At 44.2% G+C, this 21,759-nt stretch overlaps 1 protein-coding gene across 2 annotated transcripts in view; it reads left to right on the forward strand.

Moving 5' to 3' along the window:
- The window catches only part of GBE1 (1,4-alpha-glucan branching enzyme 1), a 237,574-nt gene that overhangs the window by 204,625 nt on the left and 11,190 nt on the right, over positions 1-21,759 (forward strand). For both annotated transcript variants that reach the window (XM_073584450.1, XM_073584449.1), the window contains exon 15: positions 8,127-8,255. In XM_073584450.1, coding sequence (XP_073440551.1) covers positions 8,127-8,255 — 129 coding nt within the window. The remainder of the gene's footprint in view (positions 1-8,126; positions 8,256-21,759) is intronic.

Raw genomic sequence — 21,759 nt, forward strand, 5'->3', positions numbered from 1 at the left:
CGGCTTCTGCGCTGTAAATTAATAATTTAAAAAAAAATGGCACGGGTTCACCTGTATTTTTTATATCCAGCCAAAATGATAGACAAATCTCAGCTGTCAGCTTCAGCAAGGCTGGTTAGCAAGAATAGAGTGGTCCCCACGCTGTGTTTTAATTATTTAAATAAATAATTTTTTAAAAAATGGCGTGGGGTCCCCCCCATTGTTGACAACTGGGAGCTGGTATTTTCAAGCTCCTAAGCCATAGATCTTGCCCACCAGCAGACAAGACAAGGCGTACCTATTAGATGCATCAATTCTGGTGCCTTGCCAGGCTCTTCCAACTTGCCCTGTAGCTGTGGCAAAGATTAGTAATGGATAGGTAAGAGACGCCTCTCCATTAGTAATCTGTGGGCTTGATGTCACCTGACAATACAAAGGTGACATCAACCCCACAAATATGAGCCCTACTTGTCACCGCTACAGGGCAAGTGGGAAGAGCCTGGCAAAACACCACAATTGGCGCATCTAATAGGTGCGCCTATCCATGGCCCCTTACCAGACTGACAATACCAGCCCCTAGCTGTGTTTTAGCATGGCTGGTTGTCAAAAATGGGGGGGGGACTCCACTCCATTTTTTATTTTTTAAATAATTAAAAAAGCAGCATGGCGTCCCCACTATTCTTAATAGCCAGCCTTGCTGAAGCTGACAGCTGAGGGTTGCAGCACCCAGCTGTGAATTTTGCCTGGCTAGTTATCAAAAATACAGGGGAGCCCACGCCTTTTTTTTTTTTTTAGTTAGTTACAGCGCAGGAGCCGGCTGATAAATACTCCCATGAGCCGCTCCTCTCCCTGTTATTAGCACAGCAGGCGTTGGCTGATGAGAGCAGTAGTCCCATCTGCTGGCCCCAGTGGCTGGAGGTAAACTTTATACGCTTGCATACTCTGTCTTTTGTCAGCATGGAAACCGCGGCTGTATGACCGGCGGTGATGATTTTACCGCCGATCAGAAGCGATGTTTGCCACGCTGTCATGCACATGACAGCATGGCAAACACTGGATGTTCAGGTCCCCTTTCGAGTGAATGGCGTCCGGGTACTGTTTTGGTATCTGAACACGAACTTTTTGTAACTATTCGGCCTAACCCGAACATCCAAGTGTCCGCCCATCTCTACTCCCATTCATCCAAATGGATACGGGTTCGGGTACCAGTCTAGTACACTAGCGAAACTTTATTTTAGGCTAGTTTCACATTTGCGTGTCAGGGCGCAGCGACGGCCTGCGCACGGCCGCCGCTAAGCCCCGCCCTCTGCCGCGCCTCCGCTGGTAGCGCCGCCTCCGGGCGAATGACGCTGCATGCGTCCCCTATCTTTATCACTGAGGACTCAGGCCGTGCGCAGTATGCGTTTTAGCGGCGCCTGCGTCCTTTTGACGGTGCGCCGACCAGCGCCAAACGCAACCAGTTGCAATTTGGTTGCGCTCGGCGCACCATCAAAAGGACGCAGGTGCCGCCAAACGCATACTGCGCACGGTCTGCGTCCTCAGTGATAAAGATAGGGGATGCATGTAGCGTCATGCACTTGGAGGCGGAGCTACCGGCGGAGGCATTGCAGGGGGCCGGGCTTAACGGCGGCCGTGCGCAGGCAGTCGCTGCGCCCTGACATGCAAATGTGAAACTAGCCTTAGATGTTCGGCCGAACCCCCTCGGACTTGAACATCCACAGGTTCGCCCTTAACTAATCATGGTCATAAAATAGAATTAAAAAAATCTATATTTAGACAAAAGAAAGGAATGCAAAAAAGATTATGTATTAATAACTGGTTTTAATTATTACAACTAGACTAAAAAATTGCATAATATTCATCTTCAGAATGCAGCTTAACAAAATGTGAATCTTTTGCTTTGCCATGAAAATCCAATTGCTCCACCACGCCAGTCATGAAAGCTTTATAATTATACAGTTTTCCCTTCACAAATGACAGCACACCTGAGAGAGGGATCCGCCCCGACAGGACAGGAGCCTACTGAGATATAAGGGGTGGCACCTCTCCCCCGCTTCAGTTGGGTTCCTGCCCTGGAAGGAATCCCACTGTCATACGGTGCCTGTCGTGGGCGAAGAAAAAAGAAAAAAAAAAAGGACCCAGCCCCGTCCCGGCGTGGGAAGAACAGGTATCTTACCTGTAGCGCCGGCCGCCGGGTGCTGGAGGCACAGTCCCCAAGCCCTCCGGGTTTGTGTGGGCGCAGGTGGGATCCCCAGTAGCTCCTGGAAGCCCCCAACGCGCTGCCCTCGCATCGCGCACGCCCGCATCTCAATCCCCGAAGCGTCTGGCAGGGGAGAGACACAGGCGCCTTCCGGCCTCTGACGTTGGCGGCGCAAAGGATTGTGGACGCGCCGGCTGACGTCAGCACTAGACGACGGTAACATGGCGCCGGGTGTGACACCGGACGGCTTTCTGAAGCGGTTGGCCGGCGGTCGCAGGGGGGAGGGGAGCCAGCTGAACGGAGGCACTCCCCAGGACAGAGGCATATTTAAATGAGGAGCAGCGGCAGGGCAAACGGCGCAAGTATGGAGTCAGAGCAGGAGAGGTCCTTGTCTCTGCCACCCTCACAGCCCTCCGGCCGCAAACATGGAAGCCGCTCAGGCAGCAGCCGCCCCAGCCGCAGGTCGGGAGAATTCTCAAGATCAAGAGAGCACAGTTCGCGTGCTCTGACGCAGCCTCCTAGTCTGGTACCCTTCATTACGGGTGGTGAGTGATCTTCGTGAATGCTAGCATTTATGTTAATACGGTTTCTCTGTGTATGTTTGACCCCATAGGGAAGGCCCAAAAAAGCAAGAAGAATAATAGGGACTGTGCTATATGTAAAACAGCCCTAGCGAGAGACTGGCCGAAAGACCTCTCCGCCAGTTGTATTCAGCGAACTATGGCGGAAGAAGCGCCTAGTTTCGTGGCTAATCTGATATCGGCCCTTAGATCGTAAATGGAGGGTTCAATTAAGACCCTATTGAAAAAAGGGAGGGAGGAAGGGTAGGAAGAATCCCCCTAGCTCTCTCTCAGATTCCTCTTCGGCCTCGTCTCAATCAGAACAGTCGCCCTCCTCAGACTCCTCAGACAGCGACACAGGGGGTAAGCCATGTTTTCCGGTGGAAGACACAGATGCTCTCCTAAAGGCCATTAGAACAGCGATGGGCCTACAGGAAGAGAAAACGGCAAAAACCCTAGAAGACGTTGTGTTTGGGGAGCTCCAAGAGAGGAAAAAACGGACCTTTCCAGTGAACGAGAAGACCCAGGCGCTTATTGAGAGAGTGAGTGGAGGAAACCTGAAAAATCAGGGGCTCTTCCCTCCACCTCTAAGAGGCGATACCCCTTTGAGCACAAAGATGCGGAAGTATGGGACAAGGTCCCAAAAATAGGCGCAGCGGTATCCAGGTCTTCTAAGAAATCGGCCCTGCCCCTGGAAGGTTCAGGGGTTCTTAGGGACCCGCTAGACAAGAAAGCAGACTCATATCTGAGGCATGCATGGGAAGCAACAGTGGGAGGTTTAAAACCAGCAATAGCAGGCACCTGCATGGCATGCTCCCTGATGATCTGGCTGCAGCAGTTGGAAGAAAAGCTAGCATCAAGGGTTCCAAGAGGCAAGATATTGGTGGATATGTATCTCTTGCATGGAGCAGCAGCTTTTTTAGCAGACACCTCGGCGGATTCCATGAGGTTGTCGGCTAGGGCGGCAGGATTATCAAATGCTGCTTGACGAGCACTTTGGCTTAAAGGCTGTCCGGGAGACCTGCAGTCTAAAGGTACTATCACACTTACCGATGTACCAGCGATCCCGACCAGCGATATGACGCGGTCAGGATCGCTGGTACATCGCTAAGTGGTCGCTAGTGAGCTGCCACACAGGCTGATCTCACCAGCGACATAGCAGCGGTCGGGGGTCGTTACTTACCTGTCAGACGAGGCGATCCTGACGTCCTCCTGCCCGCATCCACGCGTCGCTCGTCATCACAGCAGGAAGCTGACGACGAGAAACGGTCCAGGACGTTCTCACCAGCGGGGGAGCCGTCGGTGGTAAGTATCAGACATAGCGATATTGCTAGCGATATCACTTAGTGTGACAGGCCCTTAAAGCTAAACTGTGCTCCCTCCCCTGTGATGGTCGGTTCTTTTTCGGGAAAAACCTAGATGATATTCTGGAAAAGGCAAACGACAGGAAAAAAGGCTTCCCTAGGTTCCCGACAGAGCAGAGAAGACAGCCCTTTCGGAGGGGAAGATTCAATATAGGGCGTCCTCCGGCCGACAGAAGGGGATGGGAGGACAAAGAGTCGGGATTTGTTTGGTGGGGGTACCTCCACCTCAAAAAAAAAATCACCACAATGACGCCAGTATTCCAGTAGGGGGGAGATTGGCACTCTTTTCCCAGGCCTGGGAAAAGATCTCCTCCAGTACCTGGATCCTAAGCGTCTTAAGAGAAGGCCTGAAAATCCCCTTTGTTCACCAGCCGAAAGCCATGTTCATGGTTACCTCTATCAGGAAAGCGGCCGAACAACAGTTGGCCTTGGAAGCGGAGATTCTGAGCCTAATAGACAAACAGGTCCTTTACGAAGTCCCAGACACACAGAAAGGGAAAGGCTTCTATTCACCACTTTTTTTGATAAAGAAACCGGACCAATCGTTCAGGACAATTATAAACCTCAGAGGACTCAATCGGTGGATAGGGAGTCAGACCTTCAAAATGGAGTCAGTGACTACGGCCATAAAGCTACTACATCAAGACATCAAGATTGCTTTATGGCTGTAGTCGATCTGAAGGATGCATATTATCATATCCCTATCCATCCAGATAACCAAAAATACTTGAGGGTAGCACTTTATATCCAAGGCGTAATGAGACATTTCCAATTCAGGGCCCTTCTGTTTGGCATATCCATAGCCCCGAGAATTTTCACCAAGGTCATAGCGGAAGTAACAGCCTTCCTCTGGATTCACGATACAATCATAATACCCTACCTGGACGATTTTCTCATAGTGGGCGACTCATAGAACCAATGTACTACACAGTTAAGCCAGGTGACTGACACCTTACAAGAATTAGGGTGGATAATAAATTTCAAAAAAATCAAAATTACAACCCCTAAAGCAACAGACCTTCCTAGGATTTATCCTGGACTCAGAACAGCAGGCGTGTCTGCTTCCGGAGGCCAAAATAGAGAAGGTACGGAACATGGCCTTGTCTGCCCGAAACCAACCTCAATGACATTGAGGAAAGCGATGTCTCTCCTGGGCACCCTGACGTCCTGTATTCTAGCGGTCAGATGGGCTCAATTTCACACCCGTCAACTCCAGTGGGAGATACTATCAGCACAGAGATCGCTAAAAGGGCGTTTAGAAGGAGGTCTGGAGCTTTCATTAGAGACCAAAGACTCTCTCAACTGGTGGCTGGACAGTACAAACCTGACCACAGGAGTACCATGGGACAATCAGGTGACAGATGTGATTCTAACCGATGCAAGCTCCTTGGGGTGGGGGGCACACCTAAGGGGTCGTGTAGGCCAGGGGTCCTGGACACCTCAAGAAAGGAGGGCATCCTCCAATCTGAGAGAATTGTGGGCAGTGAACAAAGCCCTATCCCACTTTTTTCCCCTACTCAGGGGCCGCAATGTCCGAATCATGTCGGACAGCAAAGTGGCGGTGGCATACATCAACCACCAGGGGGGTGACAAGATCACACTCCCTAATGAAAGCAGCAGACGACATCTTGAGCAAGACGGAGCAACACTTACACTCCTTAACAGCTTTACACATAAAAGGGGCAGAAAACATAGAGGCTGATTTCCTGAGCCGCAATACTCTGAGGCAAGGAGAATGGGTTCTGAATCGGTCCGTTTTTCAAAAAATAGCGTAGCTTTGGGGGGAACCAGTAATAGACCTCTTTGCCAACAAGCACAACAGGCAAGCACAAAAGTTTTGCTCTCTAAACCCGAGGGAAAATCCATGGGCAGTGGACTCTATGCAAATTCAGTGGGACTTCAAGCTGGCCTATGCGTCCCCCCCCCCCCCCCCCAGTCGCTCTGATCCCAACAGTGGTCAAGAAGATCAGGAGCGATCGAGCCAGAGTAATTCTGATAGCCCCATTTTGGCTAAAAAGGCCCTGGTTTGCTCTACTGCGAAAGATGTCCCTTTCCGATCCATGGGTTCTGCCATAAATCCCGGACCTTCTAGCTCAGGGGCCGATAGTTCACGCACAAGTCAAAGGATTCCATCTGACGGCGTGGAATTTGAAAGGTCGCTTTTAAGGGGTAGAGGGTTCTCTCCTGGGTTGGTGGCCACCCTGCTAAAGAGTAGGAAACCGGTGACAACCAATATCTACGGCAGAACATGGAATAGATTCCTGCAGTTCTTAGGTAAGCCGTTAGACCAAGAACCCCCGATTAGTGCCAGAAAATATGAAAAATGAGCAGCATCCATTCCAGGTTAAGAAAAAACTTTAACCTTTATTCTGCCATCAATAGATACGATGTTTGGACCATAGCATGGTCTTTGATAAAGACCATGTTATGGTCGAAACGTCGTATCTATTGATGGCAGAATAAAGGCTAAAGTTTTTTCTTCACCTGGAATGGATGCTGCTCCTTTTTCATATTTTCTGTGAGTTACTGATCCTATTGGGCCCTGGGATCTTTGGAGCGTGCATGAGATGTAAGCTCTCAAATGGACCAAGGAGAATCATTGGATGTCATTTATCTCGACTTCTCTAAAGCATTTGACACTGTCCCACATAAAAGATTGGTAAGTAAGATGAGAAAGCTTGGGCTAGGGGAAAATGTGTGTAGATGGGTAGGTAGCTGGCTTAGTGATAGAAAACAAAGAGTGGTAATTAATGGTGCAACTCAGATTGGGCCAGGGTTACGAGTGGGGTACCACAGGGTTCTGTATTGGGCCCCCTACTATTTAATATATTTGTTACTGATCTAGTGGATGGCTTACACAGTAAAATATCAGTATTTGCAGATGATACAAAACTATGTAAGGTAGTTAACACAAAGGAGGACAGTTTGCAACTACAGACAGATTTGAGTAAATTGAAGAATTGGGCTGAAAAATGGCAAATGAGGTTTAACACAGATAATTGTAAGGTTATGCAGGAGATGAATTTATACCTGGTAATATGTAGTGGTGGCGTCTCACTACCCCGACGCGCGTTTCGCGGTTTGCTTCTTTCCTTTAGGAAACATTTAATATGCATTTTGTATCACTTGATACGTATAATTTATCTTATTGGGAATAAATATATGATTATGGGGTTAATATAGCTGGGCTCCGTTCTATATAAGGATTGTTTTCCTGGTATATATACTCTTTTTAAATACAAATTTATTGTTTGGCATAACAATATGTTGTGTACTCTGAAATTGATGGTTATAATTTATGTACTTTTGTTTGCCAAAATTTATATTGACGGTGGTTTAATCAATTTGTGGTGACGTCTCATTTTTGGAGACCTCTTGTTTCATTTTATTATGTATGTCTTTTTTAAAATTTATTGAAATAAATCTAATTTTAATGGAACGCTTCTATCTGAAGTCTATTTACTCTGGTTTGTGATACATTAGTAGATGGATAATTACATGATGGGGCTTAGATAAGGCCCAATAAGGCTCACCTATGAGAATATTGATTAAAACACACCATAAGTATGGGATACTCATCTATTATATCATTGTTTGGTTGAGAAGTTACAATTATTTTTTGGGCCATTAAAAAATATATTTAAAATATCTTTCAATCGTTCAGGAAACTTCTTTTTTGTTTTTTTGTTTTTTCTTTTCCTGAAGAGTTTCCTTAATTGGTTTTTAGAGAGTTTAAAGTGTTTTGTTTTTTTCAGTCTTTTGATTTGACGTCACTTAGTTTCTATCAAGAAGTGCCATGCTTTTTTTTCCCACCAGGCATTTTAAGACTTTTTCAGGAGAAAAACAAAAGCTAAAAAAAAAGCTCATACAAACAGAACAGTGGATTTCCAGTAGTTTGAGAAGAATTTTTGAGAGGCTCTGCTTAAAAAAAAAACAAAAAAACTGTGCGAACATAGCCTCACAATGAAAAGTGACTTTGTTCTGGCTTTGATGTTATTATAATTCTTTTTTTTTTCCACTTAGGCCTATGTCAGTACAAAGCATGAAGGTGACAAAATTATTGCATTCGAGCGGGCAAATCTTCTTTTCATCTTTAATTTCCATCCTTTCAAAAGCTTCACTGGATACAGAGTAGCAGTAAATACACCTGGAAAATATCCTTTTTAAAATTCTAGTTTTTATTACCTGAACTTCACAGGATATAAAGCATATTAACAAGTAAAAATTCACAGTACAATCATGAGAAAAATACAGGTCGCTTTCATAATGATAACATTAGGGCAGTGTTGGAAATGAAGCAGTTGGACTAAGGGTCCCATCAGACCAAACGATGCACCAGCGTTCCTGACAACGATACGACCTGGTCAGGATCGCTGGTGCATCGCTACATGATCGCTGGTGAGCTGCCAAACAGGCAGACACCAGCGATCAGGACCAGCGAGGACACTGGTATCCAAGATCTGTCAGTTTAAATGCACAAAGTAACGTTTTTTTTTCCCTTTGGCTTTGTGCCAAAGGTGGTTTTGCCCCCGGTGGCAATTAGGGTCATTGCACTGTGGTGATTTCAGTTGTAGTTTTCCCCCCAGTGGCCATTAGGGTCATTGCACTTTGATTACCTTAGTTTGTGCACGAAATTATGTAACAGGTGTGATAACTCTATAAGAGAGTATCCGGTGTGTTAATCATGGTTGGTGATAAAGTATTCATTTGCAAGCAAGCCTGGGTGAAGAATGAAGCTAAAGGAGAGTCACGGGCAGTTCAGTGAGATCCCTGGAGTGTCAGCTATGGTGTCTGCAAGGAGTGCTGGCATGGCGTGGTGGAGTCGCAGCTATGGTGTCAGCAAGGAGTTTGTGCATGGATTGGTGGAGTGGCAGCTATGGTGTACAGCTGCACTCAAAATGCTGGATGTTGTTGCTGAGAGCTGGACTCAAGCTTGCTGGACTTTTTGGCAGAAAAGCTGGACTCATTTGCCGGACTTTGTTTCTGGACTCTGTTTGCTCCAAGGCTACACTATGATGCTGAGAAGGTCCGTTTCTGGACAGTGCACCCAGATGTCGGACACAGTGGAGGAAAAGATGCACACAGGTGGTGGGCTGTGTTGCTGGGAGCGTAAGCAACAGAGCAAAGCTAAGTGATGTTCACTGTTTTGTCACTTTTCCTTATGTGTGTTTAGTGCAGTGGTGGGATTAGTTTCCGCACCGACCAATTCCCTAGTGTGGGTTTAGATGCAGGGCAAGTCAGGGTTTTGAGGTTCCTGATCGGCGCCCGGTGCGGAATCCGCCTAGGGAACGTTAGGAGTGTAGAGACACTGACTCAGGGGAGTGCAGGAGGTCTCCACTTCCCCGTTTCCCTATCGCAGGGCCACCATTGTTATTGTTACCCAGGTTTTCCCTTTCCCTTTGTCTTATTGTATTAGTTACTGGCCTGACGCCGCGTCACATAGGACAATTACACGTGCCGCGTCCTGTTGTATCAGTTACCGGCCTGCTGGCCGTGTCACTCAGGACGGGACATGTGACAGTATATAAGTGGGTTGCAGCAACTTTTGTAGAGTTCTCAAGGGCTGATTGGTTGGGTTCAAAGTTTCTGCTTTATCCATAAGCTTGGGCAGTGATGTACTCCTGTCATTGCTTCTCAATATTGGTAACCATGATGGCAATAGTATGGCATGTGACCACTGATGTTTCTGGCTACAACAGTCTCATGCCAGACATTTGTAACCAAGAACCAGGAGGACCATTGGAGCACCTGTGCTGGTGCCACTCTGAAAAGGTGGGTAAGATATAGTATTGTTTGTAGTTTTATGCCATTTATATGCTATAACTGCAACTTATTAATGGATTGAAACTATTTTAAGGCTAGCAACAAGGTGCAGTCATTAGTTAGGATGAAAACATTTAAAAATGGTTCTCCAACATCAAACCTAATTAAAAAATGCTATTAAACTAACCCTATATTTTTCCCCAATCACTGTATTTTTTTTTCCTGGTCGCTTACTCACTGTACCCAGTGGCACTGCCCAATTGTTTACATGCAGCCCTTTTGGCAGCAGAGATGTTTCATGGCTCCTGGACTACTTGTATGACAGTGTTTCACACCCAGCGATAGCTCCTTCTTGCACAAGTCGCTCACCCTTCAGAGCGCCCACTCTCATCCCCCTTTCTTTGTATCAGCGATGAACACGATCGTTTGAGCCTGGGTTCCTTGATATGTTCAGGTCCTGATTATTTTGTTCTCTCCTCCCAGACAACTCCTCATTGCTCTCTAAAGCTGGCCATCTCTCCTTCATGAATGTGACCTCACCGAATCCTCCCACTCACTCTGTCGTCACCTTCTGCACTTTGAGCATCTGACAATTGCATCTAGCCCAGCATGTCCAGAAGAGAGATGCACTGCATAGCTGTGAGGGAGCACTACATAGGTGTGGGGGTGCACTGCGCCTGTCATGATGGGCATTACATATTGGTAAGGAGTGAATATTGGGTTAAGCAGGGGGTTGGACCCTGGAGATCCCTTCCAACTTTTAACATTCTATGAATGAGCAAGAGAACACTGAGCATGTGCTGGAAATAATGAATCGGCACATGCTCAGTAGAGCTGATAGCACAACCTTTCCCTGGAGCAGCTGATGTTCAGATGGGCAGAGAAGGAGGGATAGCAAGACCTTCCCATGGAGCAAAGGTCAGTGATGGTGTTCTGTTTGAGACTCACGAATGCAAGATGGTTCAAGTTGAAAGTCTTTAGAAGTTGGGGAAAAAAAGTGCAGGAAGTGCTGCTAACGGGGAAATGGCAGAAAGCGTTTACTAAGCATACGTTTGGCATACAATTTTAGGTAGCGGACAACCACTTTTGCAGTAGGTACTCCACATTGTGGGTACATGCTACAGTTCTTGGGAATGCAAATTGAGTGCTCATAGCCCTGGTGGGTTTAGATGCCTCTGAAAACACTGATTAAAACAAAGCCTATGTTGTATCATTAGAGGTTGATAAATAATGGAGAAAAATACGAGCATTTGTGTTACAATGTGATTTCTACGTCATAAAGCCAATAACCCCATATGATGAAACTTTTGATCTTAAAACGCTCGATTGTACTGAATTAAAAACAAAAGCATTATCCTGCCTAATTATGTTCATATCTAAGCTAAATTTACTTCTGATACTGCATTTTGAGTTGTGAAATATAGGTTATTCACTCTACCCCCAAGGCCATTCTTATTCTCATTTATTTTCAATTTGTGAAAGTACGCACTGGTTCAAATCCAGTCAATTAGCCAGGAGACGTAAATTTATACAGTACTTTGATGCAAATGAAAGCTGTTTGCGTGAACTAAATGAATGCTAACGTACAGCGTATGAAAGATTAAGTATGCATACTTATTATCCGCAACTTTAGATATGTTGTTCAGATAACGCTGGCGGCTGTACATTAAAATGTAAATTTTGTTCTTGACATTTCTCAACCCAAGACCTGGATCTTCTAATTAGCGCGAGGGGTCATTGTGAGGGAGTCATTTATATGAGATCATTGAGGCTGTAGCCATTACGTTATATTTGGTCAACCATAGACTGCAATGAAGCATATTGATATCGTGGTTAATGACCATAATTGCAAGGACCATGGATTAACATCGGTGTTAGAACGCATTTCTTTTTAAGTAACGTTTGGCTGTTGCATTGTAGCATACAGTATGTTACAATGTACATGCTGTATATAATTCAGAAAATGGCTTACACCTACTGTAATAAATTAATAATTTGTGATCCAGAAGTTAATCTATCAATTTATATTTATAGATTAGTGTCATTATGTCTTTTTTTGCAGCAGAAGTTTTTTTGTAGGATTTTTCACTGATTTGGATAAGGAAGACTCAAAGGGGTGTTCCCATCCCCATGATCCTATCACAATATATAGCAGGTGTAATAATAATATTAGCAAATACCTTCTATTACAAATGTATAGTTTTTCTGATTTGCTATGACTCTCTCCTCATGTGCGGGCATTGCAGGACCTTGGGCATTCATTGTTACAACCACTGATACCGTTTTGCGGGGGGTTCGGACGTAAACCCTGACTGAGCCACTAAATGGGTGCCTAAATGCAATGTGAAAGAACCCTAAGAAGTCTCTGCATCAATGTTTAGCAGCGGTTTGTTAATAGCGGTATTCCCTTCTCCGTTTTACTACCCTGGTGACTACATATTGTCCAGAGTATCAGTTCAGCACAACAGTGCTGTAATCAGGGCTGTGGAGTCGGTAAGCCAAACCTCCGACTCCGACTCCTCAATTTCCCTTACACCGACTCCACGACTCCGACTCCCACACATATTGCTTATATTTAAGTGAAAAATGTATTGTAGTACAATGTGAACCTCAGACATTTAATCATTTTTATGATCCAATAATCAAGATATTTAGATAGAACAGAATATATATTGGTGTACTACCCGGTTTTCATTCTTTTTGGTACAGATACGATATGGATAGACAGATATGGATAAATGGATATATAGATAGAGCAGATTTCTAATCTGCTTTTGCTATTGAAAACATTATCTATGAGCTCAAAAACCTTTCAGGTGATGCAGTTTTTTAAAAAGCTGATCTGCTTTTGCAGCTGAAAAACGTATCCTCAAAAAACACAGGAAAAACGCTGTGCGTGAATGTAGCCTTAGATCATGAATAGAACAGCCATTTATAGGACATTTCATAACTTTCCCAAACTCCTATAAAAAAAATATTCAGCACATCCTGCATTGAATTACTGTACCCAATTTATTATATATTTTAGGAGTCGGAGTCGGTCCATTTTATACCGACTCCAACTCCGACTCCACCAAAATGAGCACCGACTCCGACTCCACGACTCCGACTCCAACTCCACAGCCCTGGCTGTAATAGCTTAATTGCAGAGCTTGCCTGAACGAGTATTCTACCGGTACGGCTATGTGTGCCGTCTGTAGTGCTATACAATATTTACATGCCATGGGGCAGTCATATAGACCTCAGTAGAGCAGCAGAAAGTAGGGCCACAATCCCTGGCATTCTCAGCAGTGCTCTATGAATGATGCTCGCATATTCAGTGATGGCGATAAGCTGTAAATAGCCAAGGCTAAGATACTGAATTGCAACAAAATGCAGCAAAATTACAAAATGTTTAGTATATATTTTCATTGCCTTTTTGGTGAAATTAGATTGAACAAATGGGAATACCCTTCTAAATAAGCATTCTCTTTAAATGCTTTACTGCCTAAACTTGTGTAAATGTACTGGGGTCTTTCTCAGTTTCTATTGTCGCACCGGTCCTCTTCTGGGTCACGTGATGATTCTTTTGACTCGCCGGCTCTACGCGTGAAACACAAGTTGTTTTACAGATGACTTCCATCTCTCACACACAACCCAGTGCAAGCCAGCAAGTCAGAATAATCCGTCATGTGAGTTAGGAGTCGTTCTGGATATTTGGAAAGATGGAGATTGATGAGTACAGTTAGGTCCATATATATTTGCACAGAGACAACATTTTTCTAATTTTGGTTCCAGACATTACCACAATGAATTTTAAACAAAACAACTCAGATGCAGTTGAAGTTCAGACTTTCAGCTTTCATGTGATGGTATCCACATTAAAATTGGATGAAGGGTTTAGGAGTTTCAGCTCCTTAACATGTGCCACCCTGTTTTTAAAGGGACCAAAAGTAACTGGACAGATTAAATAATTGTAAATAAAATGTTCATTTCTAGTACTTGGCTGAAAACCCTTTGTTGGCAATGACTGACTGAAGTCTTGAACTCATGGACATCACCAGACGCTGTGTTTCCTCCTTTTTGATGCTCTGCCAGGCCTTCACTGCGGTGGCTTTCAGTTGCTGTTTGTTTGTGGGCCTTTCTGTCTGAAATTTAGGCTTTAACAAGTGAAATGCATGCTCAATTGGGTTGAGATCAGGTGACTGACTTGGCCATTCAAGAATATTCCACTTCTTTGCTTTAATAAACTCCTGGGGTGCTTTGGTCGTCGTTTCATACTACAGATGGACAATGACCCAAAACATAAAGCCAATCAGTTTGGCTGCATTTGGGTGGATCTGAGCACACAGTATGGCTCTGAATACCTCAGAATTCATTCGGCTGCTTCTGTCCTGTGTCACACCATCAATAACACTAGTGACCCAGTGCCACTGGCAGCCATGCATGCCCAAGCCATCACACTGCCTCCCCCGTGTTTTACAGTTGATGTGGTATGCTTTGGATCATGAGCTGTACCACGCCTTCGCCATACTTTTTTCTTTCCATCTTTCTGGTAGAGGTTGATCTTGGCTTCATCTGTCCAAAGAATGTTCTTCCAGAACTGTGCTGGCTTTTTTAAATGTTTTTTAGCAAAGTCCAGTCTAGCCTTTTGATTCTTGATGCTTATGAGTGGCTTGCACCATGCAGTGAACCCTCTGTATTTACTTTCATGCAGTCTTCTCTTTATGGTAGATTTGGATATTGATACGCCTACCTCCTGGAGAGTACTGTTCACTTGGTTGGCTGTTGTGAAGGGGTTTCTCTTCACCCTGGAGATTATTCTGCGATCATCCACCACTGTTGTCTTCCGTGGGCGCCCAGGTCTTTTTGCATTGATGAATTCACCAGTGCTTTCTTTCTTTCTCAGGATGTACCATAGTGTAGATTTTGCCATAGTGTAGAATTTCTCGGATGGGTTTTTTTTTGTTTTTGCAGCTTATGGATGGCTTGTTTCACCTGCATGGAGAGCTCCTTTGACCGCATGTTTCATTCACAGCAAAAACTTCCAAATGCAAGCACCACACCTCAAAACAACTCCAGACCTTTTATCTGCTTAATTGAGAATGACAACGAAGGGATTTCCCACACCTGTCCATTAAATAGCCTTGGAGTCAATTGTCCAATTAATTTTGTTCCCTTTAAAAACAGGGTGGCACATGTTAAGGAGCTGAAACTCCTAAACCCTTCATCCAATTTTAATGTGGATACCCTCAAATGAAAGCTGAAAGTCTGAACTTCAACTGCATCTGAATTGTTTTCTTGAAAATTCATTGTGGTAATGTCTAGAACCAAAATTAGAAAAATGTCTGTCCAAATATATATGGACCTAACTGTATATTAATACACTTACACTAGACTAGATACATAATTACACAGGTTTAGCCAATGAAATAGGAGCAGTTCTTTAAGCAAAAATAAAAAAAACATGCCTGATACTCTTTAACCCCTTCCTGACATGCACTAATTATTTATTTATAAAGCATCATTAATGCCATGGTACTGTACATGAGAAGGGGTTACATACAAATTACAGATATCACTTACAGTAAACAAACTAACAATCAGACTGATATAGAGGGGCGAGGAGCCTGCACCTTCTGGCTTGCATTCTACAGAATGGTGGGGAAGGAGACAGTAGGTTGGGGGGTTGCAGCAGCTCCAGTGATGGTGAGGCGGTAGCTCCAGTAGTGGTGAGGCGGCAGCGGGGATCATTGCAGGCTGTAAGCTTTCCTGAAGAGATGGGTTTTCAGGTTCCGTCTGAAGGATCCGAGTGTGATTGATAGTCGGACGTGTTGGGGCAAAGAATTTCAGAGGATGGGGGATATTCGGGAGATGTCTTGGAGGCGGTTGGGTGAGGAGCGAATAAGTGTTGAAGAGAGGTGGTCTTGGGAGGACCAGAGATTGTGAGGGAAGATATCGGGAGATTAGTTCAGGTTATAGATGGCCTAGTAGGTCAGTATTAGTAGTTTGTATTAGATACCCTGAGGGAATGGGAGCCAGTGAAGTGATTTGCACTAATATATATGTATAGACAGCAATGATAATAGATGTGGCAGTGCCAAGTGACCGCAACATCAGAAAGAAGGAATATGAGAAGCTGGAGAAATACCAGGGCCTCAAAGGAGAACTGGAGAAGATGGGGAAGGTGAATGCAACAGTGATTCCAGTGGTGATAGGAGCACTTGGAGCAGTGACCCATAAGTTGAAAGAATGGTTACAACCGATCCCAGGAGCAACATCTGCGCTCTCTGTCCAGAAAAGTGCAATGCTGGGGAACGAAGATCCTGCGCAGAACCCTCAAACTCCCACAGATTTCCACAATCAGTGATATGGTTTGGAGAGCCATGTCATCTGCTGGTGTAGGTCCACTGTGTTTTATCAAGACCAAAGTCAACGCAGCCGTCTACCAGGAAATTTTAGAGCACTTCATGCTTCCCTCTGCCGACAAGCTTTTTGGAGAAGGAAATTTAATTCTGCAGCAGGACTTGGCACCTGTCCACACTGCCAAAAGTACCAATACCTGGTTTCAAAACAGTATCACTGCGCTTTATTGGCCAGCAAACTCGCCTGACCTTATTGTATTGTTAAGAGGAAGATGGGAAACACTAGACCCAACGATGCAGATGAGCTGAAGACTGCTATCAAAGTAACCTGGGCTTCCATAACACCCCAGCAGTGCCACAGACTGATCACCTCCATGCCACACCACCTTGATGCAGTAATTGATGCCAAAGGAGCCCCAACCAAGTATTGAGTGCATTTACTGAACACACATTTCAGTAGGTCAGCATTTTGGATTTTAAATTTTTCTCAAGCTGGTGTTATAAAGTACTCTAATTTACGGAGATATTGATTTTTGGGTTTTCATTGGCTGTAAGCCATAATCAACATTAACAAAAATACACCCTTGAAATAGATCACTCTGTGTGTAATGACTCTATATAATGAGTTTCACTTTTTGTATTGAAGAACTGAAATAAACCTTTTGCTCTAATTTTGTGAGATGCACCTGTACTTTACAAAGCCGCCAGGGTCGGACTGCACCATAGACTAGTCTGAAAGGCAGGTCCTAGGCGGCTTCTCCACCCTCTTCCCTGGATTGACAGGTCTCTGCCTCTACATACCTGGCTGAGTTCATACATGATGCCCAATTCGTGGGCACTGGTTATACCACCTGGCAGGTTCACTTTAAACACAGATAAAATTGCTAATATCATTTTTGTATTTACTAAAGGGTAGTACTGTGTCTACAATAATACATTGTAAGGCTGTGTGCCCACGATGCGATTTCGAAGCGTTTTTGGCGCGAAAACACTGCGAAAACGTTTAAAAATCTTGTACAGAACCACACCCCATGCATTGCTATGGCATTCCGCACATGCTGTGCTAATGCTGCGCTTTTTTCCGCGGCGGAATTGCATCGCGGAAAAAATTGCAGCATGCTCATTCTTTTGTGCGGAATCGCAAAGAATTGCCGTGATTCCGCACCCATAGGAATGCATGAGAATCAATTACTTCCCGCATGTGGCTATGCCCACCATGCGCGAAGTTAAGCGTCTACTGTGCGGTTGGTACCCACTGTGTGGAGGAGAGGAGACTGTCCTCCAGGCCCTGGGTACCATACCCCTGTAAAAAAAGAATTAAAATATTTACCTTCCGACGTCCCGCGCTGCATTCCCGGGCCTCAGCGTTCCCAGTAATGCCTTGCGGCAAGGTCCTGTGATGACGTAGTCTCGCGTGACTCTAGCGGTCTCGTGAGATTGCTATAGCAACGCGAGACTAACGTCATCACAGGTCTCGCAAGGCATTACTGGGAACGCTGAGGCCCGGGAATGCAACGCGGGACGTCGGAAGGTTAAATATACCCCAATTTTTATTTTTTTATTATTTTTTACATTCTATCTTTTACTATTGATGCCGCATAGGCAGCCTCAATAGTAAAAACCTGGTCACACTTGTCAAGCACTATGTTTGACGAGTGTGACCAACCTGTCACTCACTTTCCAAGCGATTGCTTCAAATCGCTTGGAAAGTGCTTGAATATCGCACGCAAAAATCGCGGCAAAATCGCGAACATAATCGCGATGAAATCGCGGTAATTTCTGGGAAGGAGTCCGGTTTTCAGTGTCCGGATTAAACCGCTACGTGTGCACATAGCCTAAAGTATACATTTGTATCCGACACACACATATTTTCCTCTTCAACAAAGCTGAGTTACTAGTGCTAACAAGTATCTATAAATTCTGCACCACAAAGGTCTACCAGGTAAGATTTTTTTTATTTCATGAAGTCAATTTATAATTTCATCTCCTAAACATAGAAGACTTGTGGTAAGAAATGATGAAGGCATAGAGAATTCTAGCCTTTTATAGAATGTAACAGAATGTACTTTTACTACTGTCTGGTATGCCAGTAGCCAACCAAGGTCATCCTATTACTGTGGAATAGAGCATTGATGCATTTCTCTGCTTATATTGCAAACTTATTTTTTTCATCTCAAAGAGGCAAATTGCATTTTAACTAGGCCAGTTAATAACATACATAAACTTTAAACTATTCTGGATATTCCACGGTTCTCATTTAATTGAGTTAAAAAGCAAATTGATCAGTTTAATATTACTTTACTGTGCGGCTTTATGTTTCATTATTCATTCACAGCGTATTATGCATCACTTTGTTTTTGTATTTATACATTAAATCTCTATATAGGCAAAGTAATTAAATAAGTAATTAACCTTATAGATAAAGCCTCACTCACAGCTTTACTATTGTGTAGGAAGAGTCATTTTATTTCTGTCGCGCGCTACAATCGACAGACATCGAAGATGGAATAAAAGTAACTGTAAGTCTAATGAAGCTATGGAATTTGATTTTTCCTTTTATGATAGGCAATGCCATTCCATAGCCTTCAGCAAATATTTGTTGCCTAATTAAGGCTCATTCTTGGTGATTGTCTTTGCTTCAGAATAGCGGTGCAAGACCGACAAGTGACCCGGTGAATAGCAGCACGAGTACTTTTAATGTGTGTATATGCAATATATTCGGTCAACAAGCAATTTGCTAGATTTCGAGGCAGATCTCTGCAGACATTCACTTTTGGTAATTCGAGCAATGCTATTTATCAAGCTTTTCTAAAACTTTAGTTTTCTTTTCTAGAAGACCGGTTGGCTTTCAGGATATGACGAAAGCAGATCATTCACCTTAACGGAAGTCTGTCAGCACAAAAGCTCTGTTCAAGCAAAGCACAGGCACTTGGTGCACTCTTAGGGTCCCGTTTCACATAGCGACGCACCAGCGATCCCGACAACGATACGACCTGGTAAGGATCGCTGGTGCGTCGCTAAATGGTAGCTAGTAAGCCGTCAAACAGGCAGATCTCTTCAACGACGCAGCAATGATATGGCGATCCTCGGCGGTTGTTGGTACCTTGTCACACAGCAGCTATTCTGAACTATTCCTGTCTGCGTCCCTGAGTTCTGCGTCGCCAACGAGTTCGCTCGTTGGCATCAAACACAGCAATGCGCGTTGGCCAGCGGGACTCCAACGATCAAAAAATGGCCCAGAACATTCGCGCACGATCAGCGATATCCAGTGGGGGGGCCGGTCGCCACTGCGTGTCACATGTAGCGAGATCGCTGGCGCGTCACAAAAATGGTGACGTTTCAGCGATCTCATTATGTGAAACTGGGCCTTTAGCATGATAAAACAGTTCCCCATTGTTTTCCATTATCACTTATCTGGCTCTTGTCAATCAAGGAAGAAGAGGGCAGAGATAGATTAAAAAAAAAATGAGAAGGTGCACAGAACAGTATTGATGCACAGAGTGCCTGAGCTTCAAGGGAATCCATCAGCAGATATTTGCTATGTAATCTGAGGACAGCATGAGGTAGGGGCTGAGGCACATGTTATAGGGCTGTGTCACATATTAGGCTGTGTGCTGTTGTTTCAATACAATGAGCGATTGTTCGACCACTGCTCCTCTTATAAGCAGCTAACAGTTAATAGACAATGTACACAGAAAACTGTAGTATGGGTAGCGCCAACTTGTTGAGCTTTGTTGCATGTAATAGAGATAAAAATAAAGCATTTAGAGAATTGAAGCAAGTAGGTAGTGATGAGGCATTAACTAAATACAGAAGATTAAATAAATTCTGTAAAAAGCAAATCAAGACAGCAAAGATTGAGACAGAGAGACTCATTGCCAGAGAAAGTAAAAATAATCCCAAAATATTCTTTAAATACATAAATAGTAAGAAGCTAAAAAATGATAGTTTTGGCCCCCTTAAAAATAGTCTGGGTGAAATGGAGGAAAAAGCCAATATGCTAAATGACTTTTTCTCAACAGTATTTACACAAGAAAATCCCATGACGGATAACATGATCAGGGATTAAAATTCTCCATTAAATTTCACCTGCTTAACCCAGCAGGAAGTACGGCGGCGTCAAAAAATCACTAAAATTGACAAATCCCCGGGCCCGGATGGGATACACCCCTGAGTACTGCAGGAATTAAGCACAGTCATAGACCATTATTTTTAATCTTTAGAGATTCCATAATAACAGGGTCTGTTCCACAGGACTGGCGTATAGCAAATGTGGTGCCAATATTCAAAAAGGGGACAAAAACTGAACTTGGAAATTATAGGCCAGTAAGTATAACCTCAACTGTGGGTAAAATCCTGGAGAGTTTTCTAAGAGATACTATACTGGAGCATCTGGAGAAGAATAACCTCATGACCCAATATCAACATGGGTTTACGAGGGACCGTTCCTGTCAGACTAATCTGATAAGCTTTTATGAAGAGGTAAGTTCAGGACTGGACCAAGGGAATGCAGTGGACGTGGTGTACATGGACTTTTCAAAAGCTTTTGATACGGTGCCACACAAAAGGTTGATACATAAAATAACAATGGGGATAGGGGGAAAATGTGTGTGGGTTAAGAGCTGGCTCAGGGATGGGAAACAAAGGGTGGTTATTAATAAAGCACATTCGGACTGGGTTACGGTTAGCAGTGGAGTACCACAGGGGTCAGTTTTGGGCCCGCTTCTTTTTAACATATTAATGACCTTGTAGGGGGCATAGAGAGTAGAATTTCAATATTTGCAGATGACACTAAACTCTGCAGGGTAATCAATACAGAGGAGGACAATTTTATATTACGGGAGGATTTATGTAAACTAGAAGCTTGGGCTGATAAATGGCAAATGAGCTTTAATGGGGATAAATGTAAGGTCATGCACTTGGGTAGAACGAACAAGATGTATAATTATGTGCTTAATTGTAAAACACTGTGCAAAACTGTCCCTGAAAAAGACCTGGGTGTATGGGTGGACGACAAACTCACATTTAGTGGCCAGTGTCAGGCAGCTGCTGCAAAGGCAAATAAAATAATGGGATGCATTAAAAGAGGCATAGATGCTCATGAGGAGAACATAATTTTACCTCTATATAAGTCACTAGTGCGACTACACTTAGTATACTGTGTACAGTTCTGGTCTCTGGTGTATAAGAAAGACATAGCTGAACTGGAGCGGGTGCACAGAAGAGCGACCAAGGTTATCAGGGAACTAGGGGGTCTGCAATACCAAGACAGGTTATTACACTTGGGGTTATTTAGTTTGGAAAATCGAAGGCTTAGGGGTGATCTTATTACAATGTATAAATATATGCGGGGACAGTACAAAGACCTTTCTAATGATCTTTTTACTCTTAGACCTGTGACAGGGACAAGGGGGCATCCTCTACGTCTGGGGGAAAGATGGTTTAAGCATATTCACAGACGCGGATTCTTTACTGTAAGAGCAGTGAGACTATGGAACTCTCTGCCATATGATGTAATGAGTGATTCCCTAATAAAATTTAAGAAGGGA

This window comes from Dendrobates tinctorius, unplaced genomic scaffold (assembly GCF_039654945.1).
Source record: "Dendrobates tinctorius isolate UK_male_01 unplaced genomic scaffold, ASM3965494v1 ptg000084l, whole genome shotgun sequence".
In the NCBI taxonomy this organism is placed as follows: Eukaryota; Metazoa; Chordata; class Amphibia; order Anura; family Dendrobatidae; genus Dendrobates; species Dendrobates tinctorius.